At 36.7% G+C, this 22,275-nt stretch overlaps 3 protein-coding genes and 1 long non-coding RNA gene across 4 annotated transcripts; all 4 read right to left on the minus strand.

The window, feature by feature from the left end:
* Positions 1 to 158: 158 nt before the first annotated feature.
* On the minus strand, positions 159 to 1,055 carry LOC147510734 (uncharacterized). The gene has a single exon (XM_086598230.1). The coding sequence runs from the start codon at positions 1,053 to 1,055 to the stop codon at positions 159 to 161; it is 897 nt and encodes a 298-aa protein (XP_086454356.1).
* A 487-nt stretch (positions 1,056 to 1,542) lies between these two features.
* Positions 1,543 to 2,014, minus strand: LOC147510735 (uncharacterized). The gene is made up of 3 exons (XR_015216864.1): positions 1,842 to 2,014; positions 1,694 to 1,724; positions 1,543 to 1,617 (listed from the first exon to the last, which is right to left on the minus strand). It is a non-coding gene; the product is annotated as an uncharacterized LOC147510735 (long non-coding RNA).
* Positions 2,015 to 3,341: 1,327 nt separating this feature from the next.
* Positions 3,342 to 6,965, minus strand: LOC147510736 (Leucine-rich repeat protein kinase family protein). The gene is made up of 2 exons (XM_086602587.1): positions 5,255 to 6,965; positions 3,342 to 4,221 (listed from the first exon to the last, which is right to left on the minus strand). The coding sequence occupies exons 1-2, from the start codon at positions 6,528 to 6,530 to the stop codon at positions 3,557 to 3,559; spliced, it is 1,941 nt and encodes a 646-aa protein (XP_086458713.1). The 5' UTR covers positions 6,531 to 6,965; the 3' UTR covers positions 3,342 to 3,556.
* Positions 6,966 to 12,260: 5,295 nt separating this feature from the next.
* On the minus strand, positions 12,261 to 21,579 carry DBP1 (DNA-binding protein phosphatase 1). Its single transcript, XM_086602588.1, has 4 exons — positions 21,153 to 21,579; positions 17,426 to 17,623; positions 14,411 to 14,622; positions 12,261 to 13,110 (listed from the first exon to the last, which is right to left on the minus strand). Exons 1-4 carry the CDS (start codon positions 21,315 to 21,317, stop codon positions 12,546 to 12,548), a joined length of 1,140 nt encoding a protein of 379 aa, XP_086458714.1. The 5' UTR covers positions 21,318 to 21,579; the 3' UTR covers positions 12,261 to 12,545.
* Between the last annotated feature and the right edge of the window lie 696 nt (positions 21,580 to 22,275).

The raw sequence follows: 22,275 nt of genomic DNA on the forward strand, positions 1-22,275 counted from the left end.
AAGAAGTGGCCTGTGAACCCATCCGGCCTTGGAGAGCTATCTGGATTCAAGTCAAAGACTGCCTTCTTAATTTCCTCCAAAGGAGGCATCTTAATCAAGTTCTCATTATCCTCCTCTGTTACCGACCTTGGCATCAAATTTATAAGATCATCATCAAGCTACAGCTCAACTCTCTTCAGCTTCTTCGTAAACTGCTGCACTATGAGTTCCCCAATTTCCTTTTGATCCCTGAGAGTTGCCCCTTCTTTGTTTTCCATTTCGATGATGAAAGATTTGTTCCTGTTCATGTCAGCTAAAACATGGAAAAATTTCGTGCTCTTGTCCAGCTCATTATCCCATTTAACCTTGGACTTCTGCCTCCAGAAGGACTCTTCTTGTTCCAATAAGCCCTCTACTTTATTCTCTTGGTTTATGATATCGTTGGCCAAAACATCGTTGTAATTCCTCTCCAAGTCTTTTTGCAAACTCTCCAGCGCCACAAACTCCTCTCTGACCTGTGTACCCAGGTTCCCAAAGACATTTCGATTCCAAGATTTCAGCACTCCCTTCAGACGTTTGAGTTTTTGTGCAAGCACGAATATAGAATACCCTTCCATAGGCTCCGACCAGCTTTGTTTCACTAGGTCCTCTAGGCTTAGATGTGTGGTCCACATCTTGAAAAACTTAAAAGGAACCTTCCTGGGCCTAGGGATAAAGATCGACCAGCCTACAATGGGTGAGTGATCAGAACACAACTTGCTCAGAGCCTTATATCGCCATCCTGGGTGTAAGAGATTCCATTCATTATTTAAAAATGCTTTGTCCAGCTTCCCTACCACCTTGTCAACTCCCATCTGTTTATTCCACCATGTGAATTCAAACCCGGAGTGAGGCGCCTCCAACAGATGGTCCTTGCTTACCATGTCTCTGAATTCTGCCATTGCCGCAGACAGTGGGGTTCTACCGCCTTTTTTTTCCGTTGGGCTAAGATAAGCATTGAAATCTCCAAGAATGAGCCATTCTTTAGGCTGAGCATTTGTGCTATTCAAATCCGCCCAAAGCTGCCTTCTTCTCATATATATTGAGCTTGCATGGATAATGGTGATCAAACGATTCTAGGATTCTACAGTGAGATGTTGACCCGATTGACTATGCATCGTTGGGGCCATCATGTCGTTCTTCCAGAGAAACCAGAGGTTAGGCACCCTGTTGTCATTATTATTGTGGACTATTTGCGTGCAGAGCCCCAACGAATGAAGATAAGCTAAAGAAAAGCTAGAGGGATCAGTCTTAGGTTCAGCTATTCCAATGATGCCTGGCTCCCATTCTTTCACTAGCTTTGCAAGCCTAGCTTGAGTTTTATCGTTCAAGATACCTCGAACATTCCAAAAGATGCACCTCATTATAAAAAGAGATGAGTTTATTGTCAATTGAGGCAAGCCTCAGTTCAATTTTGCTGTCTTCACCCCAGACTGAAGCCTTGTCGTGGGTGGAGAAGCGGTCTGCAGTGACCATTGTGGCCTATAGACTTTTCTGCAGTGACAAGTAATTAAGTTCACATATATCTTATCTGCTTCCCAATTACTCTGCGCCATAATTTACTCTCAATTCCTACAACAAAACATACACTCTTCAATCCTGCAAATAAATTCATTCTTCAATTCAGTTCAATAAAAATGAAACAAATTTAACCAATAAAAAAACAAAAACATACCTCTAATTCAACTAAAGAAACGAAATTCAAGCTGCATTACACATGCAAACACAATTCCAACACATCAAACGTCAATCAAATCAAATTTCAAAACTCAAACAAAAGAAAAAAGAAATGAAAATAAAAGAGTTCAAGATCGTGATCTAACCTTAAAAACTATCGAAGAAACTGATACAACCAGACAACAATTCTCTATTCTCAGTTCAAATATTTGGAAAGATTATTTCTTTTTAATAAAATTATTAGTTGAAGAAGAAGAAGTGAAGAAATTTTATTAGGAGAAAGTGAGAGACAGAAAACTGGAGAAAGTGCGTTTTTTGATTGGTGAGAGAGAGTGTGTGGGGTCTGAGTTGTGTTTGAGAAATAAAAAGAGAAGAATATACAAAGGGTTTTTGGATTAAAACAAAGAAAATATAAAAAATAAGAAATCCAAAATTGTTGAGTTTGACTTTGCTTAGGTGGACATGACACACAGCCACCTCAGTGTGTTGGTTGAGTGTGTCAAAATAATGTGTCAATGTAGAATTACTGAAAACTGGTCAGCACATGCATCATACTAGTATACTAAAAACTTGTCCTATCAAAGGCTGGTTAGTCTAAGTAAACAACTTAAGTTACTGGACTAACAACACAAACCACACCATCACTTTTCTTTTTTCTCAATGCTTTCAACAATGAGTCCGGTTCCTCTATAATCGGGTACAAAGATGAATTTCTGTAACCGTGTTATTGTACTGTTAGATCTATGTCAAGATACACAATACACAGATGTCGAGGTCGAGGTCTATATTTCGAGGCAAATGTGTGTATTTCGAGATGATCCAACGGTGCAATAACATACAAAGATTCATTTCTGTACCCGGTTATAGAGATACCGGACTCTTCAACAATTACAAATAAAAAATGAAAAAACAATGAGATAAATTAAATAAAAAAAACAAAGAGGGAAATCATAAACTAGTCGTCGTCACTCTTCTCCACATCTTCAACAGGAAATGCAAGGTCTCTTTCTCCGGGGTGGGGAATTGGGCCGACCAAATTTCTTTCATTTCATTGAAAAGGTATCTTAATGATTTTGATAGCCTTATCCAAAAGACTTGAATGGTTGTTGAAAGCAAGGCCCAAAATATCACTGATATATCCGATATATCGCCGATATATATCATTTTTTGGTACACCGATATAGATATATTCGATATATTTCAACCGAATATTGAATCTTTTTTTTCACCATATATATCGCAATTTCTGATATAACGATATATATCAACTGATATATACGATATATCTGATATAAATTATTGACTTTGACCGATATTATTGATTTTGACCGATATATTGACGATATTTCCAATATAATCAACGATATTTTTTATATATCAACATACAAAACAAAATTTTGACTGGTCAACAAAAAAATAGATATCTCCAATATTTTTTATATATATCAATTTTTAGGCATATCAAAATATTCACAGAATTCGATATTTTGAGTCTTGGTTGAAAGAACAATGATTAGCATAATGAACGTGTATACTACGCGTCTACGCCTGACTGCTTACTAGTTCCAACTTAAATTCCGTTGAGGTTGTGCACTTGTGCAATAGAGCAAGTCAAACTTTCAGGCAGATTAATATATGCAAAAAAATGGAGAATACCAATTAAATAAATGAAACAACCTAATTCCAACAAATGGACAGTTTCCAATAGGATCTTTGGAATTTTCCCTCCAAACAATTCAGACCTGACAAAAATCATTCCAGGAAACCAAAAAACCAAATAAAAAAGAATAAAATAAGATGAAAAAAAAGGAGGATGAACAAATACAATTACAATTTGTATTCCTGTTTTGATAATGAGAAGTTACGGTGTGCGTGCTACTGGGGGAGTCCTTGCCTCTGGTGGAGGAGTTTGACCATCAGATCCTTTGGAAGGATCGTCAGATGATTGTCGTAACCCATCATCTGTTTCGCTTCTATTCAAATCCTCAATCATCCGAACCACTTCCTGCATAGATGGTCGTTGATCAGGCACAGTCGACACACACGACATTGCAATCTGGAGTAACTGAACCATCTCTTCCTCAATATTATGATATCTCATCAACTCCACATCAAAAACCTCGGCAGTCCATTCTTCTCGAACAACCGATTGCACCCATCTGGGTAAATCAATACCTTCTTCACCTAATGAAGCTTGATTTGGTGCTTTACCCGTTAACAGTTCTAACAATAATACACCAAAGCTGTACACGTCAGATTTGTATGTAACCTTACGAGTTTCCACTACTTCTGGTGCACGGTAGCCTGCCACCCTATTGGGTGGGGTGGACGTTCCAAATAATGGGTTTAACCCGTAATCAGAAACGCATGCATCAAGATCTGAACGAAGAAGTACGTTTGATGACTTGATGTTGCCATGGACTGTTTTCCCTGAGACATGGAGGTGAGCTATACCTCTTGCTGAGCTGATTGCTATTTTCATCCGGTTATCCCAGTCAAGTGGTGTTCGACCCGAACCTCTACTACCTGTTAGCATTCCCGTTATCCAGTTAAATAAGCCAGAGGCAGAAATAACACCAAAAACTTATCAGCAGCTAAAATGTAGGTACTTGGTAACCAGAGTTGGTACAAAATGTTTATCTTACTGAAATTTTCAGAGCAAAAATGAGATTTTTGTACTTTTGAAACTGATGAGGCTGAAATTCAGCATTTTCCTGATTACTAGTCAAAATATGTGCTATACATTGGGCGGAATAGTTCAATAGCATCACACATATTCGATTTATTCACAACACATGGGGTTATTTTTGGAAAACGTATTCGATTCCCAATCTGCAATGCTAAATGTTACCAAACTAAAGTGTATATGTCATTTGATTTTATAAGAAAAATACTAAAGCATCACTTTTTTTCTTTTCATAGAAAAGATCTTCGCACATTTCCCTTACTTTAGTATACGGGGATTTTTGACGTCTTTATTCGTGGCATCTAAAATACTTTAAAGAACGCGGCTGTTATCTACAGTCCCGCAACAATATTTTAATGTTTTTTTATGTAACTCTTGGTCTCTTCAACCATTTTATTTGAACGGAATTGCCCATATCCATTTGATTAAATGACAAAACACCCAATCAAAATATTAAAGTAAATTTGTAATAATAATAAAGACAATTATGTCATTTAAACTCAACACACTTTTTCCACACCAAATAACAACTACTAAACATCATGTGCGGAGCACATGCATCATGCTAGTATAGGTAAATAACACAAATTTCAATGCCACAATGGTCACTCGGACACTCCAGGTGGCAATTTCAATGTGCCAAACAGCAATAAAGTTGAAGACGCTAGGTAAAAGTTAGAGGAGTATTTACACGCGCACCCAGTGCTGATTAGAAATTTTATACTCCTTAAAGACGAACATACGGCTACTCGAGTAAATGACAAATATACCCTAATAAATGCCAAATACTTAAATTTTAGCAAAAAAAAAAAAAAAAAAAAAGAATTTCCGGCTGAAGTTACTACTGTAAAAGTGTAAAACAAGAAAACATACCATGAAGAAGTGCAGACAAACTTCCAGCATTCAAGAAATCATACACAAGCAATTTCTCATCTTTAGAAAAATAAAATGCTCTTAATGGAAGAACATTTTCATGTTTAATTTTCCCAAGAGATTCCATTACCACTTCAAATTCCTTCTTAGTAACAGAGACATCTTTCAATCTCTTCACAACAACAGTAGTCCCTTCTTCTAAAACAGCTTTATAAGAAGTACCCACACTTCCTTTCCCCAATACTTCAGCAGAAGCTCTTAACAAATCCTCTAAATCAAAACTAAACACCCCACCACCTAAAAACACTAATTTATTCCTCTCAGACTCACTAACCCCACCCCCAATGTCGTCTTTCGACGACGAAGTCGTCCCAGGTTCCATAACCACGGATCTTGGTACCGGTTTGGGTATCTTTGGAGGTGGAGCACGTCGCTTGCGTTTCAAGCAGAAGAATAAACACAAGAACAATACAAGGAGAATCAACGCTGAACCTATAGCAATTGCTATAATAGCAGCTTTGGAGAGCCTTTTGGATCGTTTTCGCGCTGTAGTTGGTGGAAAAATTGATGGGGAAGGAGATGGGGATGGGAAAAATGAGGCGTTGCAAGGAATTAAAGGACCCCCACATAGATTTAAATTCCCAGTGAATGAAGATGGTGGGAATACTTGTAGTGTCTTGGGTATAGAGCCATTGAGGTTGTTGTAAGACACATTAAAATTTCGTAAACTAGGAATATCAATACTTGGTAGACTTCCTGAAAACCGATTTTTCTCTAAAAACAAACCAGTCAAGTTTGTCAAATTATTCACTAAAAATGGAATATTTCCAGTGAAATTGTTGGAAGAAATATCTACCCGAGTCAAACGAGTTAATGTGACCAGACTCGTTGGGAACTCACCTGAAAACACATTGTTTTGTAGGAAGAGACTACGGAGTAGTTTTAAGTTGGAGAAATCAGTGGGGAGTTGACCGGATAACCGGTTGGAACGGAGACTCAGTATACGTAACTGAGTTAAATTGCCTAGTGTGTTGGGTGGAATTTGACCCACTAGATCGGTACCTGGTAGACGAAGTGAGTAAATGTAGGAATTGTTAGAGTCGCATTTGACTCCGACCCAGTTACATGCGGAATCGTTTGAGTTCCATTGGAGACGATTTGCGTGTGGGAGTTTTGATATGAAAGAGAGTAATGCTTGCTTTTCTTGAATCGGTTCTGAGCTAGTGAGTTGACTCAGTACTAGAATGATTACTAGAGATGGTAGTAGCATTGCCATTGTTTTGAGATGATGGAAAAACAAAAAAACAAGTGCGTTTTATGAGATGGGCTTGTTAATACTAATAGGTGGTTTTTTATGGTGAGTTTGAAGAGGCAATTCAGTGAAAGAAGCCATGAGAGAAAGAGAGAGAAATAGGACTAGTAGGTATCAGTGTATCACGAGGTGAAAAAGGGCAAAGCCAAAAATCGAGGAAGTCGTGGTGTGGTGTGGAGCTGGCAGTGTGAAATACTGAAACGTATGTTTTAAGACATTTTATTTTTGAAGAAAAACGGCAATGGAGTAGAGATGGGCCCACTTATCTTTTATTGATGGTTACAACTCATTTAGGAAGGGAAGTAACTTAAGAGTACAGCTCGGAAGTTTATTGGAAAATTGGAACAATATAAATGTTTGACTCAGAGAGTGTTGTTTACCTATTAATTTAAACCTTTTGTTTTAGTACTGGTTTCTGATACTTACAAATGGCAAATATTCGGTTTCTGTACAGCTATGCAAGAGAATACGCCTTGTGATAACTGATATGCTGTTGTCAACTTGTCATTGCTTTGATCTTTTGATCTTTTGATCTTGGTCATGGCTTTCTGATAAGTTGAGATTAGAGAACACTGGCGTTAATCATTTCAAAAGAATCTCAGTTAGGTTGATTAATTGGAAGTATAACATATATTACGATTAGACTTGCGTAATACTTGGCCCCCGGGAGCAGATTTTTTTGGCTTAGAAATTGGAATGACTTTTGGATCATATTTGGCTTCATATTGTGTGCTGTACTGCTGTGACCTGTGGCCCAGTGGAATGTGGCATGCTTAAACTTTAACTATTAACTATTCTTTTTAAGTTTTTTCTTTTTCTTTTTAAGTCCACAAAATATCCTACAAGACTCATTGACTCAACATTAGAGCATGGTTGTATTTTAAATTTTGTGATTGTATTTTTCTAGCAAAAGTAAATAAGTAATTGTTTGCTATAATGTTAATGGTTATATGAACTCCACTAAGAGCATTTCCAATGTGGGGTGTAAAATTACACTTCCACCTAGACTCCACATATGTGCTATTAGGATTTTACACTTCTAATTATATATTATTGTATAGTCTATAAATATCCATACTCTATACTCCCCAATAGAGAAGTGTTAAAAAAATTAGATTTTAAACTCGGACGTCATTTTAAGTGACGTCCCTTTTTAATTTAAATTCAGACGTCACTTTAGAATTAAAAATGAACGTTACTTAAATGATGTCCGAATTTTTTTTTGTTCGGACGTTGGTTAAAGTGTCGCCCAAGCTATTTATCAACTGATAGCGAGATCGAGAATTCCCCACCTCCTCTATCAACTAATACTCTATTATCTACGATATACCACCCCTATTGAAAATAATTTTTTTATATTTGGAGTGTAAATTTTACACTCTATACGGTTTACATCTTCCATTGGAGATGCCCTAAAGTGACTCCACCACCAAATATAATGAATTAGAAGCTGATTTTTAGTAAAATTGTTTTCCATACAATATAGATCATCCCCACAAAAATTAGGTCATTTGAAGGTGTACAATCTCATAAAAAATCGTTTAGAATGTTATGAAATTATCTAACGGCTTATATATATAGAGATCTTAGAAGTATATACTTATTTTAAGTTAAAATAAGTACGTAAATAAAACTTCACCTAGAAATTTAATCAAAACCTAATTTTTTGTGGATATTATCTACTTACCATAAACATCATCTCCACAAAATTTCAACTCATTTAGGAATCTCGAACCTAGACAAAAGATGATTGCAAAAACACTATTTTCTGGATCGTTAGATTTTTTTGTAAATATGACAACAATTTTTATCTAGGTTAGAAGTTTTCAAGTGAGCTGAAATTTTGTAGAGATGGTATTTATGGTGAGTAGATAATATCCATAAAAATTTGAATTTGAATTAATTTTCTAGGTAAAATTTTACTTACGTATTTATTTTAATTTAAAATAAATATGTACTTCTAATATATATATATATTATAACAATTTTTGACAAGGCTAATTAAACATATTCAATCGAGCTGATTTTTTGTGGGGGGTGTTCTCCATCCTGTGATGTATATCTCCACAAAAAATTAGCCATCAATTCATCTTGTAAATCTTGTAAGTCCATTTTTAGGCGTGGGAGTAACTCTATAAGAAGGAATCCATATAACCATCCCCTATTAGCATTAAACTTGGTATGACTACATTTTGTAACTGTACCATAGTGCCACACTATGCTTCGAAGCTTCATTAATAAAGTCTAAAGATTCAAGCCTAAGAGGAGTAAGAGAAACGCCTATAATCAAACTCATGATCCTGGAGCTTAACATGATCTTTTGCATGTAAGATATTATTGAGTTACTGACGATTGACATTTTAAACACAAAAGGAGATAATTTTGGTTTTCAATATTCTATTTTTTTTTTCCCACAAAGAATTTGAAATTCACCTTCTTTACTCATAGGTGGTCGTAGCATCATAGTACAAAATATCTCGATATATCGTGATATTTGGGGATATCTATCCAGATTTCAGAGGAAGATATATAAATATCACGATATGTTCAGAGATATATACGACTGCAAATATCGGTGATATTTCAACGATATTTGGGGATATTTTTGCGATATTTGGCGATATTTTGTGTATATAACAATTTTATTTAATATTTACCATTATATTTCAAATAAATATAAATAATATATCATTATATATCAAGAAATATCCACGATATTTGTCGATATTTTAGATATATCTACGATATTTGCATGTGAAACAATGTCAAATATCCCCAAAGAGGAGGATATATCCATGATACATATCCAAAAATTGAATATCGATAAATACTCATATCCTGATATTTTGTACTATGCGTAGCATAGTTTATGTTTTCAGAATTTCCATAATTCCACAGTTTCAAAACCGGAATTCTAAATTTTAACATATTACGACCAAAACTCACAATTTACATTTTTCGATCATAAGATTGTTATTTTAATTTCTTCAAAAACATAAATATTTGGTGGAATTCCAATATTCCGTTTCCGTAGAAATCAAGAACTATGGCTAAGAAATGTTGTAAAGCCTCTTGGGCTTGCTTATATGGACCATATTAAAGGCTATCTGGGCCTTGATGAATTGTGAGCTAGGATTTGGACGGTTGGACATGGTAATCCTGGTATAACAAGCATGAAGTAGAAAAAAGTTAAAAACACAAAACATTTTTTTGGCTTATTTCTAGCCATATCTACTTCTGCTTTGATGTTTATTTCACATCTTTCGTTCTCTTACTGGGTCTCTTACTCGTATCATTACTCTGTATTTTATTATATAATAAGGGGTTATAAACAGACACCTCTTATGATATAACAATTCCGACCAAGTTCATAACAATTCCGACCAAATTGTTATGAACTTATGATATAATTGTCAGTGTTCTGCATACGAGACCAGTAATTTTACCAAATTCACATGTTATTCGTTTCTCCTCTTTATTTCATTCTATCCAAGTCGGAACGGTTAGAATTGGTCATTTATGTAGTAGTAATAAAAAAGAAAGTGATTAGCGAAATAAATAAATAAATAAAATAAAAAAGAAAAGTGACACGCATGCAGACCTCCTCTTACAATGAAAGACACACGAAAACACCACGAAAACATTTAACAACAGAGGTTGTCTACCCCGAGAATGTCCTCATAGGGATGAGGTCTGTAACTGTGGATGTGTAAGTCCGCAACCGTTGGATGTGTGATCCAACGGTCTAGAAATACAACATTCTTCCATCTTCTCTCTCATCTTTTTTATTTTTGATTTTCAGACTATTGGATCACATATCAAATGGTCTGCGGACCCTTCATCCCTATAAAGATATCCTTAGAGTAGCTGGACCTTAACAAAAGAGATTGTCTATCCCAAGAATGTCCTCATAGGGATGAGGTCCGCAACTGTTGGACACATTCAACGGTCTAGAAATACAACATTCTTTCATCTTCTCTCTATCTTTTTTGTTTTTGATTTTCAAACCATTGGATCACACATCAAATGATCTGCGGACCCTCATCCCTATAAAGATATTATCGGAGTAGCTGGACCTTAACAAAAGAAGCTGTCTATCCCGAGAATGTCCTCATAGGGATGAGGTCCGCAACCATTAGATGTGTGATCCAACGGTCTAGAAATACAACATCCTTTCATCTTTTTTGTTTTGGATTTTCAAATCATTGGATCACACATCAAATGGTTTGTAGATCCTCATCCCTATAAAGATATCTTCATAGTAGCTGGACCTTAACAAAAGTGGTTGTCTACCCGAAAATGTCCTCATAGGGATGAGGTCCACAACCGAGGTCTACAACCGTTGGATGTGTGATCCAACAGTCTAGAAATACAACATCCTTTCATCTTCTTTCTCATCTTTTTTGTTTTTGATTTTCACTGATCTTTTTTTCCAATAAAGAAATTCACATGTTGCCAAAGGAGAGCGAGGATCCGACCATCTTCCCGGTGTATTGTATGTAACTTCTTCACTTGGAATGGAAATGGTGGAAAGGACCTCTCGAGTAATGGCCATGAGTACCCAACTAGTTCAGTAATAACACCATGGTCCATGGAGCCATGAAGGACTGAGTTCAAGGTGGGGGGCAAAGAGTTTACACATGGCCTTAGACTTTATGGACATGACAGAGGTTTACCATAATACGCTCATGTGGACAAAATTGGATGCTGCCTTCTATGGGAAGACGAAATTATTTGTTGGCTTTAGAGAACGTAGGAATAACCGAATAATAGACTAAGCAGAAGCTTCAATTATTCAGAATTTATTTTTTATTTTGGTTCGAATTACACAGAAAGGTGATATTGAGAAAAAAGAAAGCTGATATTGGGTCCTCCGTCCTCACAGTATTTGCTTTTCATCACAAACAATTTTATGAAGGAACAACTGAACAAGAATCTCGTAGCAGTCACATGCACCCACCACAACAAATGGTCTGCATTTCTAGTGGCAACGTGCAGATGAAAGCTCCATGAGTTCTGCACATTTAGGGACCCATCGGTCCACCAAATGACCCCCCGGCCTATCCCCAATGACCTACTTTCCGCATTTTGTTATAACTTATAACAACCCCATATGATTGCTTAATTAACTAAAAAGTGTAATTAACAACAGGTCTGGTCACAACATATTGAGTAACTATTTACAATGACAATTAGAAGATGAATGAGGGACCCTTTTAATAATTTCACAATGACCATTAGAAATTTAGAATATGTGGACACAGCAGTACACTGTGTTGGTAGAGTACACAATAATAACATGAAAAGCAGTAATGTCAGCTTGGAATCAGGGTACAAGCTTCAAGAACTGTTTCATGTCTATGAAATACTTGTTTCGAATAAATGTTAAAAAAACGAGGAACACTTGCGCACGATGGTTCAGTCAATGTTCTTTGTCTTGGCCTCACAACTAAGCTTGCAAAACTTGTAACTTCAAAATGGAAGATGCAACTGAATCTCATTTGGTCACTTTTGAGTTATTGCATGATTGAATCCTTTAACTCCAAGCTAAATATACAACCTCACCACAACTAACATCATGATCACCTGTCATTGTAAAATATATAAAAGATTTTCCATTGAAGCAAGCTTGCTTTACAGCCCTTGCAACAAAAATAAGCACCTAAGCTAAACAAGATTAATAACTCTGAACAATTAAGACTTCTGGTTTATTCAAACAAATCATCGGAAAATTTGGAGCAATGTTTCAATGGGCCAAAGGTTCAAGGGAACCAAATTAATTAAAACTTTCCAAAGCTGGGTTAGAGATTAGCAATCTCACTTAAATGTTGATTGATAAGATGGCCGAAATGAGGAAATCTAACTCAACAAAACAAAAGTATGCTGGCGCCGCATATGTTACAGTTGGACTATCACCTCGGTGAATTCTCAACACTAAGATCCTACAAACAAGATATTACCTGCAATTTACCCAGGATTTCAATTCTTCAAACTATCCAAAAAGCTCTGTAACTCCCGCAGACCTTCTGCTGATATGCTCCGCTGAACACGGCCCCGTGGAGCCACCAAGTTTGGCGGTGGCTTGGAATGGAAGCAGACTACCACAACAGCTAAATTGTCACCACTCTTCCTCTTTAAAGCTTCGTCTACAAGCTCCTTACAACACATTACAGGGTCATTGTGCTCCTGGAGCTTCCGCCGGGCAAAATCCACAGCATTCTGGCTCCTGAAGACATCCCAGATGCCATCACAACCTATTATCAGAAACTCATCTTCTTCTGTCAACTTTGTCGTCATTAACTCAGGCTCAGCACTCAAAGGACCACCTTCCTGATCCTTCAGGCCCTCCATATGCCAGTCCCCCAGTGCACGAGCAACATTGAGTTGCCCATTGAGGTAGCCATCATAAACATAGCCTCCAGATGCTTCTATCCGCATCCTTTCTTTTGTACAGACGGGCTTGTGATCCCTTGACATCTCAACTGCTTTTCCTCGGCGGCAGAGTACTGCTCGGCAGTCTCCAGCGTTAGCCACCACCAATGAACTGTCAAAGATAAAGACCAATTAAGTAAAATTTGGACCGATTGGACTCTAAGGCAAGGCAAGAAGTCTTGAGAATTAAGAGCAACTAAAAAGGAGAAGCAAAGAAATTCAAACTTCAATTGGGTCCCAAGATAGAAGACATTTACTCAGAGTAACAAGGCTATACGAGCGCCCAGAAACTGTTTTGCACAACTCCAGTGACAACAGAGTCACATTCAAAGACCTAAATCAACAAGAAAACAAAATCTCATGACTGCTCCCTTACCATTTCAATAGTAGATCAGGCATGCTCTCCAACCAAAATAGATGTTTCAATATCACATATGTAGTACCCGATACAATGAGTTTCCACCATCTACTTGAGAGACAAAGGTCTCACAAAGTCACTCTTGCCAGTTACCATCTAAGTTGTCAGGGGAGGCAAGCAAGTGGCGCTAGGTTTCCTGGCAACAGCTATGGCAACAACCAGTAACTATGTGTGCCTTGGATGCCTCGCACCAATTTGGCGTCGACTTTGAAAAATAGGCTACCATCTCCAACATGATAATATCATAGTACAACAATAATTGATTTACCGTGTGGGACATCTTGATTAAATTACATGTATAACAATCGGCTTTCAGAAAGGATGAAGCTGTCAGCAAAGGCATTTGAAAGAAGAGCAGAAGCATAGCCTCCAACAGAATTTCATGAACCAAACACAACCAAAATTTAATCATTCTGAAGTCAGACATTGGCATTGTATCTTTTTACAGAAGTTCATCTTCAATTTTATAAAATTTCTTAACAAAAGTCAGAGAATCAAACTCAGTATCAATTGTCTTTTGTGAGAAACATTAACATTAAATTTTACCCAATTCTAACCGCGAACTTTACGTCTAAACATTCCTCGCCCATTTTCCTAATTTCCTACAATTTAAAGGTTCCTAATTTGTCTAAACATTCTGCATCTAACCCCTTCGCCCACTGGAAATCATGATTCTAAACACTAGTAGCTTGAGAATAACGCTCACCACTAGAGCTGGATGTTCCTCTATAAAGTAAATACTATGTCACTTCCAAAAGTATTACACAGGTAGTTATTCAAGAAATCAAAAACACCGTCACGATCATGAGATCATCTTGCAAAATTATGTTTTTGGTCACATCAAAGTAATGCCTCTATACCAGTAAGAGATAACAAAGCTACAGAGTTAAGGGAAACAACACCTATAGAGAGGAATGAAATTTAACTCTTATAGATAAAAAAAAAAGAGAGGATAAGTAGTAGGAGCACTTTGAGGAGGCAAAGAAGCACCGACCTCCCAATAACAAGTGCTGCCAAAGCAGTTGTACCAGAAGCTAAAGCAGCATCAAGAGCGCAAGCTTCAGCAAAAGCAGAATCTGTCTGCAGAAATGCAGAAGAAATGACCCTTTCGATCTCCCTTGGAAAATCTTCATCTTCTAGGATGAACCTTGGTAAATGGTCGCAAGCAAAATCAGCAGCATGCTTTCCTCCATGACCGTCAAAGACCTGATCGAACAAAAAACAAGTGAAGTTAGGTTGGAAATGATTTCAAAATCTTCAACTAGCGAAGGAAATTAGTTCAAAACATTATTGAGATATCCTCCACATAAGATGACAAACCTCGTCTCGATTATATAGTTTGTTATTTTGCTAAAGCACTAGTAATCTACACCCCCTATTTGGCAACAGCAACAGACAAGTTTCTATTCAATTTTAGGGTGTATTTTGCCGCGGTGAATCGCTATAGTGGGGAGCTCACCAACTAAAGTTAGCTATGCTGACACACGGCTGTTTGTTTCATCTTTTGTCCCACGGCAAATTTCGTACCCACTCTGAATGATTTGCCCACTATAGAGTGGGTGAAATATTCTTACAGCAACTTTGACCCTAACACTTTCCTGTCAATTTTAACGTTGTCCCATAGGCGAGGAGAATGGAAGACCACATGAACCTGGCCTAGGGGTTTTAATGTTAGACTTTGTTTGCTATATTTTAAATTATATATACTTTAATCACAGTGGAACAGTGTGGTATTCTATTGCGTCATACACAGTGGAACAGTGGTATATTTTCCGCGTCATACACTTCAAACTGCATGTCAAACAGCAAACTTGCGGATCCAGAAAGTGAAATAAGAAAATACAAAAAAAAAAAAAAAAAAAGAGAGAGAGAGAGAGAGACCCGGACAGTGTAGCAAGAAAGTGTATAATTGAAAGATGGTTTTTTGACAAAAACAACCCAAGAAAATAAATAACTGAAAAGTGTTGGATAGAAGATGCTATTAAAAGCAGCCAAGCCCACTAAAATTGTCTCTGCCCACTATGATTTCCATGGAAGCTTTGCCACTGGCAAATGATGGAAAAATTGTCACTTGCCAATGATGATAACAGAGACGCCCTCAGTTCTCTAAACTCATTCCAATAAAAAGCACCGCAATCAAAAAGTTTTGTTCTTTCCACCCATACCCCCAATAGAAAATTTACCAAATTCTTCAAGCTAATGACTTTTAACAGTCTCAGGCTTTGCATTATTTTCCCTTTTCGTTTTTCTCACTAACCTGCTATATTTAAAAAGATTCAAAATTTTACTTTATATTTCTTTCGTGATCAAATGATGTCTAATACCATAAAAGTGGCTTAGATTTGATCACCGGAACGGGACTTACATTTTCATGATCTTATAGTGAGATGAGAGGAAATTATCCTGATTTGATGTCTTCATCTTGTATGGGTTCATAATGAGACTCCCTCTGTCACATTATGTTTTCTTGATTTCTAATAAAAAATTTGTTTTATTAGGCCAAAAATAAAAATAAAAATAAAAAAAATAACCATAAAAGCAGCTCCGGAAAATGTAAAACCTTTCTTAAGATGAACAAAAGACATCATGATGAAGGAGCTCGAGCAAGCTCTTGCTCGGTTTCATGATGTTAGCTCGAGCAAGCTCTTGCTCGGTTTTACGATGTTGTACTTTGCCACTTCTTTTCTACACAATGATGTTGTACCTCTCATGGTCCTCTAACAACAAACAACGTTCAAAGTCTCACCCACCGCCAATGTTGAAGCTTCTATTTTACAAATCAAGAAGACCCAATTTGCTTCCACAAAGGGATGAGAGCAATTTAAAGGAGATGCCAGAGAAGTAGAAACACACTGGGTATTGGAGAAAAGAAAAAACTAAATGAAAAATAGGAGAACTTGAGCTAAGAGGAGAGGAAGGAGTTTTCCTTCTTTTCTTCCTCTCTTTTTCTGGGTTTCCTCTCACGCCATTCTCTACCAAATAAAACAATATCCCGCAATTCCCCTTTATCAATGTTATTGTAAATGCAAAAACCTGGTTGGTCAGGTGCTGCCAAAGTATCTCCGGCTCTTACCCCACATGTAGGTTATCCTATAATATGCACTATTTTATATTACTTTTCTGAAATTTTCCATTTGCCCCCAATATTTTCGCATAAACTATTGATAGAGATTTCCTTGCTATGGCAAATTATGGCAGATTTCGGTGCCGGTGCAATGAAAAATTGGTAAACCCCTAATATTTCGTCAAAGATCGCAGCATTCCGTTCCCACAGGCGAGGATGCAAGATAAGTTACTCAACGAGTCAACGGTTATGGTTTGTCTCAAGATCCCTTGATCTAACAAGAAATTTCTTAATTCATCAACAACAATTTGTTTCACTCAACAAATAATTTTATTAAATCAAGAACTCTCAGTGAATCAACTCTTCCTACAACTAAAGCAAAAAGGCCTTATTCATAGATGGCCTTTTGCTAGCCAAGAACCCTTAAACTAAGAAACAAACTTACATGCTAATTTAAAAGACTTGACAGATTAAAATAGCTGAAATCGGAAATAATAATAATAATAATAATAAGTTTAAAAAATATATATAATTGATAGCACAGTCGACACATCACGATGCATCCAGTCACAAGCACTTCTTGGCATACAATTGAAACAATACACTTTCTAAAGAGTCTAACATGATAAATCTATGTCTCTATGATAATCATATGGAAACAAGCACTGGTATTGTCAATATTTTGTCCATACTTTACATATTACTTAGGTGTCTACACCTACTGCCTACCTAGTTAGGTCAACCATGGAAATAAGATATTTCGTCCAAGCTTTACATATTACTTCAGGTGGATTGTCAGGCCTGCCCAGTTAGCATGTTAGGCATCCAAGAAAAACTTTTCGTTAGAAGTTAGAATCTACTCAAAAGTTTTTCCAACAAAGGAAATAGGTTGTCAGAGATCTCCACAGTGATCATTTATAAATTAATGAAGAATGAAGGAATTACCCCATAAAAAGCATTTGGTCCTTCACCGAAATTTTTGACCCTGTAATCACCCATGAGATTATCAACGCAAAGATATGCATCCTCCATGCTTGGGCGAAACCCGATGTCAGCCCAAGCTCCAGAACGAACAATGGGAATGAACTCTGTTTCACGACCTTCAACAACAGGTCCATAAGAAACATCAGATGGCAACTTTACCTGTTGAAACTCTAACCAGTTACTTTAATCCTCCACGTAAAGATAAACAGCATAAAATCATGAAAAAAGTGGACAAAAAAAATTAAAAACAAAAAATTTAGGCAGTGATAAGATATTAATCATGTAAAAATACATACGAATATAAAAATCTATAACATTAACAAGAACATTAAGAACACAATAAGGTACCAATGGACACTCAAGTATAGTTCTAGATAATGGAACAGACAAGCACCTGTCTTCCTCATTTAAGTTTTTTTGTCAGAGCATTCTCCCATTTCTTGTTCTTCTATAATATTTATTAATACCCCTGTCAATATCTGGTCATTTATAATATTTATTCACTAAGGTATCAGCTGGTAAAGCAGAAATTGGAGAATACCTACTGGATCAGAAACAGAAAAGTAAGGAATGAGAAAAGGAGGGTAGGAGTGGGGAGGCGAATATGGCCAATCTCTAGTGTCTGGCGTGCATAAGAGTTAAATATGATGGAGTATAGAACAGGAAAGAGATCGAACAACACTGGAAGTCAGGATCCAACAAAATCAAGACGGTAAAATGAAAAAAGTGATGCACAAAGGAAACACCAAATAAAAATGACCAGATAGAAAGTGTGAAGAGAAAAGGACAAAAAGTGAATTATGACAAGGTGAAAAGGAAAAAAATAAATGAGAGGATAATGAAAAGGAAACTTCTATGTTTTAACTCGACACTTCTATTATATAGAAATTATAAGCTGATTCAAGAGTTAACAATATATATCAGTATATCTCTGCGTGCACACACCAGGTGGTAGGGGCGGATACATAGTCAAGTTTCAATGAAGAACTTTTTTAGTAAGTTAACACAAGGATTTCACTCAGACTGGATCAGAAAGATACAAATTCTTGCAGCTTACTCGAGATCAGTTCATTTTAAAGAAGATTGGCTTTACATGCTTGCATGGAGAAACTTATGATTTAGAATTTCACAAACCTGAGATACATGGAAGAGATGATATCCTAAGATCTTGCATCTATAAAGTAAGCTGTTCAATATAAATTCATAGTTTAATAAAGCCGAAGAATAGAGTCACATGCCTCAATTGACGTTGAGTTTGTGAACAGCAACCAGAGTGTTTAGCCCCATGTGTACAACATCAGCGAGTGAAGGATCTTTTTTTATCCGTAAAATCCAGTTTATATTGAAACTATAATAATGATTACATGATTATCCTTTCTAAGTAGCAATAAACTACTGGACTTCACACAAGCGCCCCAAATTACAAAGATGTACTCATCTCACAATTTTTTTTTTTTTTTGATGGGTAAGCCTATTTTAAATGAGATCAGTAACTCTTTGATGCTGGCGGGGTTCGAGCCCCAGACCTCTGGTATCATCACCCAAAGGTTTTACCGACTTTGCTAGTCGGCACCTGCTACTCATCTCACAATCCCATCACAATTACACCTAAACTGTACAAATTTTACATTAACAATTGATTAGCACAACTGCACAAGCTCAATCACATAGAACCTCCTTGAATTCCAACTACCAACTTAGTCTTACTTTAGCAGAAAAAAAAAACTTAGTCTTACTTTACATTCAAAGATCCTCAAATTTTTATCCTTCCACAGTGTTCCTACAATAGCATTAGGAAGATGGTCCGCTAACCATTTGGGCATTATTGGAGCCAAAATAATATTCTTCCCCAAGGCCTCCTTGATATTCGACGGAGGTACCCAATCAATGTTGAATGAGTTCAAAATTGTGCCCAAATTCCCAAAACCAAATGGACAATTGAGAAGGAAATGATCCCATTTCTCCTCCATCATTTTTATGCTATGCTCTATAATCTCAAGGGAACTAAGTGTTACATCAAAGAATGTACATAAGTTATTTGGTTAAAGGTTCCTATAAGAACACTTGCACAGTTATCTAATTTACAATAAACCCAAAGGATGCAGTAATACCAACAATTTAGAAGATAAATAGCAACCTTTTTTTCCCATTGATACGATAAATGGATTGTTGACCCGCTACTGGAAGGTAAAGATGAAAAAGTGTATGCCAGCTGAACAGGGAGGGGAGACATTAAACAAAGGGTGGAGAAACAAGGAACAGCTGATGTCAGAAGAAAAAAATAGGAATCAAGGACTTCATCTCAGTAAAAAGCCTTAGATAGATTTGATACATATTCCATTATGATAGACCCGAAACAATCAAAGCACAAGGCCAAAAAACTATGAGGATGTCAAGGAAGATAGATGGAGAGGGATGTTGATTTTTTTAGACACGCTATAATTCATTCTTTTGGGTAAAGGAAAGCAGGAAAATGGCCTTTCTTCAAGGAGAAAACCAATTTTGCTTTTTTTTTTCAAGAAGAAAACTGAACATTAGTTGGCGAAAGAAAACAAGGGTGGACGTGGACAGAGCAAAAAACCGATAGAATCATCAGACGAAAAAAGTGAGACTCTTGCACAAGGGGAAGAAAGAAACATTCTCTGTCATGCCTGTCTGCAAAAGAAAGCAAGAACTCCAATCTCTCCAAAAAAAAGGGTCAACAATCTCTCTCGCCTCTCATGGTCTCATCTCCTTTCCCCTCTTCTCTTCATCATCTTAATTTCTTTTCTCCCTCTCAATATCCAAGATTCTCCAACAGGAAACCCCTAGAACCGAAACATTTTGCATTGATCTTACTCTTGTTTCAAATTCTTACACTATAAACCAAAGTTTGTTGCAGGACTCCTAGTCCGTGTCTCACCTTCTTCGTTGATATGCAAATATGACTCACTTGATGGCCAACTGGAAATGCGTCATTAATGAACGAGACCTTTGATATTTCTTACCAAGAGAGTATACCTCATGTACCATTTGTGCGGATCATGGACTGGATCTTAATAATGAGCATGAAACTGTTAAGTAAAGAGTATTCTATTGCTTCATCTCAATTGCTTGACCCTTGACCAGATAAAATTACTTAATTAGCAATTTTAAAAATAGAAATAAACTCTATTAACAAGTATCGACAGGAAGTTTACTGCTCCAATATAACTTCCCGTGATGCACTTCCGTCAAATGAATTAATTAGCACTCCCTATGTAACAACCCTATTCCATTTCTAAACATGAAACACAAAAAAAAAAAAAAAAAAACTATAACTTCATTGCTATGACAGCTGTCAGCTATTAGGTTCAAGGGTACCAGTGCTTCTAATGAATTCATGCCTGCACTGTCCACCAAGACACGTCTTTAAATACTTACTACATACTGCACCTCAGTATGACTTACGTTCTCTAAGACCACCAAACTTACACTTTCAATCTAGTAGGTAACTCTTATACGTACAAGTATACATGTATTCATTAAAAAAAAAAAAAAAAAAAAAAAAAAAAAGGTAAAAACAAACAATGTACCCTCTCTTGTATGACCCCAGTATTATAAATAAAAAAGAAACAATCTCTGCATTGATTCCATACAACCCAATTCAATATAACTAACAAACAAACAAGTCCAAAGTGGGTAAAAGGGAAAAAAAAAAAATACTTACAAGAGAAGGGTGACGAATGAGTGTTGTCTTGCAGGTGGAAGTAGTAGTAATAGTAAAAGCCTTTCTATACTCCTTAGCAAGTGGGTTGGGAGGACGACGTCCTTCACCTGAACCTAAACCTAGACCTAAACTACTAGTTTCAATTTCACTAAAACTTCCTTCCATGATTAAAACAAATACTCAAATTGTTGGAAAATTCAGAATAGGTATTGACTCAAACACAGTTTCATGGGATTGAATTGAGTTAACAAGTTTAAATTTTGGGTTTTTTGTCAAGTGTTGAGGTGGGGAAGTGACACGTGTCGGGGTTTTGGAATAAAAAGTAGTTTAGTTAAGTAAGAGAGAGAGAGAGTTTTTTGGGGTTGGCTGGATTTGAGGCAGAGACAGGGTGTGAATATGGGATTCCAGTTGGTCCACAAAATTCCGTACTCTTTCGATATATTCTTCGCCAATGTCACTTGTTTCCAGTGACATTATCATTGGCCTAATTGGGAAATTACCGCAAGTCCGCAACTACCAAAGGAGGGTTAAGAGGAATTACAGATACAATTGTACAAGGCGTGTGGCTCAAAATGTATGCATACATTTGAATCAACTAGTGTGAATTACACCAGTTATGCATTCATGAAGAGACCGGTTCCTCTATAACCGGGTACACAATCTCTGTACCACACACACACATCTCGTATCTCGGCACACACACATATCTCGGCACACACACATATCTCGGAGCACACACACAGGTATCGAGGCACACACACACATCTCGGATTCGGATCAATGGCGAGATAACACGGTTACAGAAATGATCTCTGTACCCAGTTGTAGAGATCTCGAGTCCTTCATAGAAATTACGCCACTTATACTTTTTAGACCATTTAGTACATAAAATAAAGGGTGAACTAGTGTTACCCCCTACTAGATGAGCCAATTAGGATTTCCCCCCCACTAGATGGGAAATTAGGGTTTCCCTCCTAAATACACACAAAAAATTTTTGGTCAACCCACTTTGACTTTTTTTTTTTTGTATTTAGGGGGGAGACCCTAATTTCCCATCTAGTGGGGGGGAAATCCTAATTGGCTCATCTAGTGGGGGGTAATACTAGTTAACCCTAAAATAAAA

The sequence above is a fragment of the Coptis chinensis genome, chromosome 3 (assembly GCF_015680905.1).
Source record: "Coptis chinensis isolate HL-2020 chromosome 3, ASM1568090v1, whole genome shotgun sequence".
NCBI lineage: Eukaryota > Viridiplantae > Streptophyta > Magnoliopsida > Ranunculales > Ranunculaceae > Coptis > Coptis chinensis.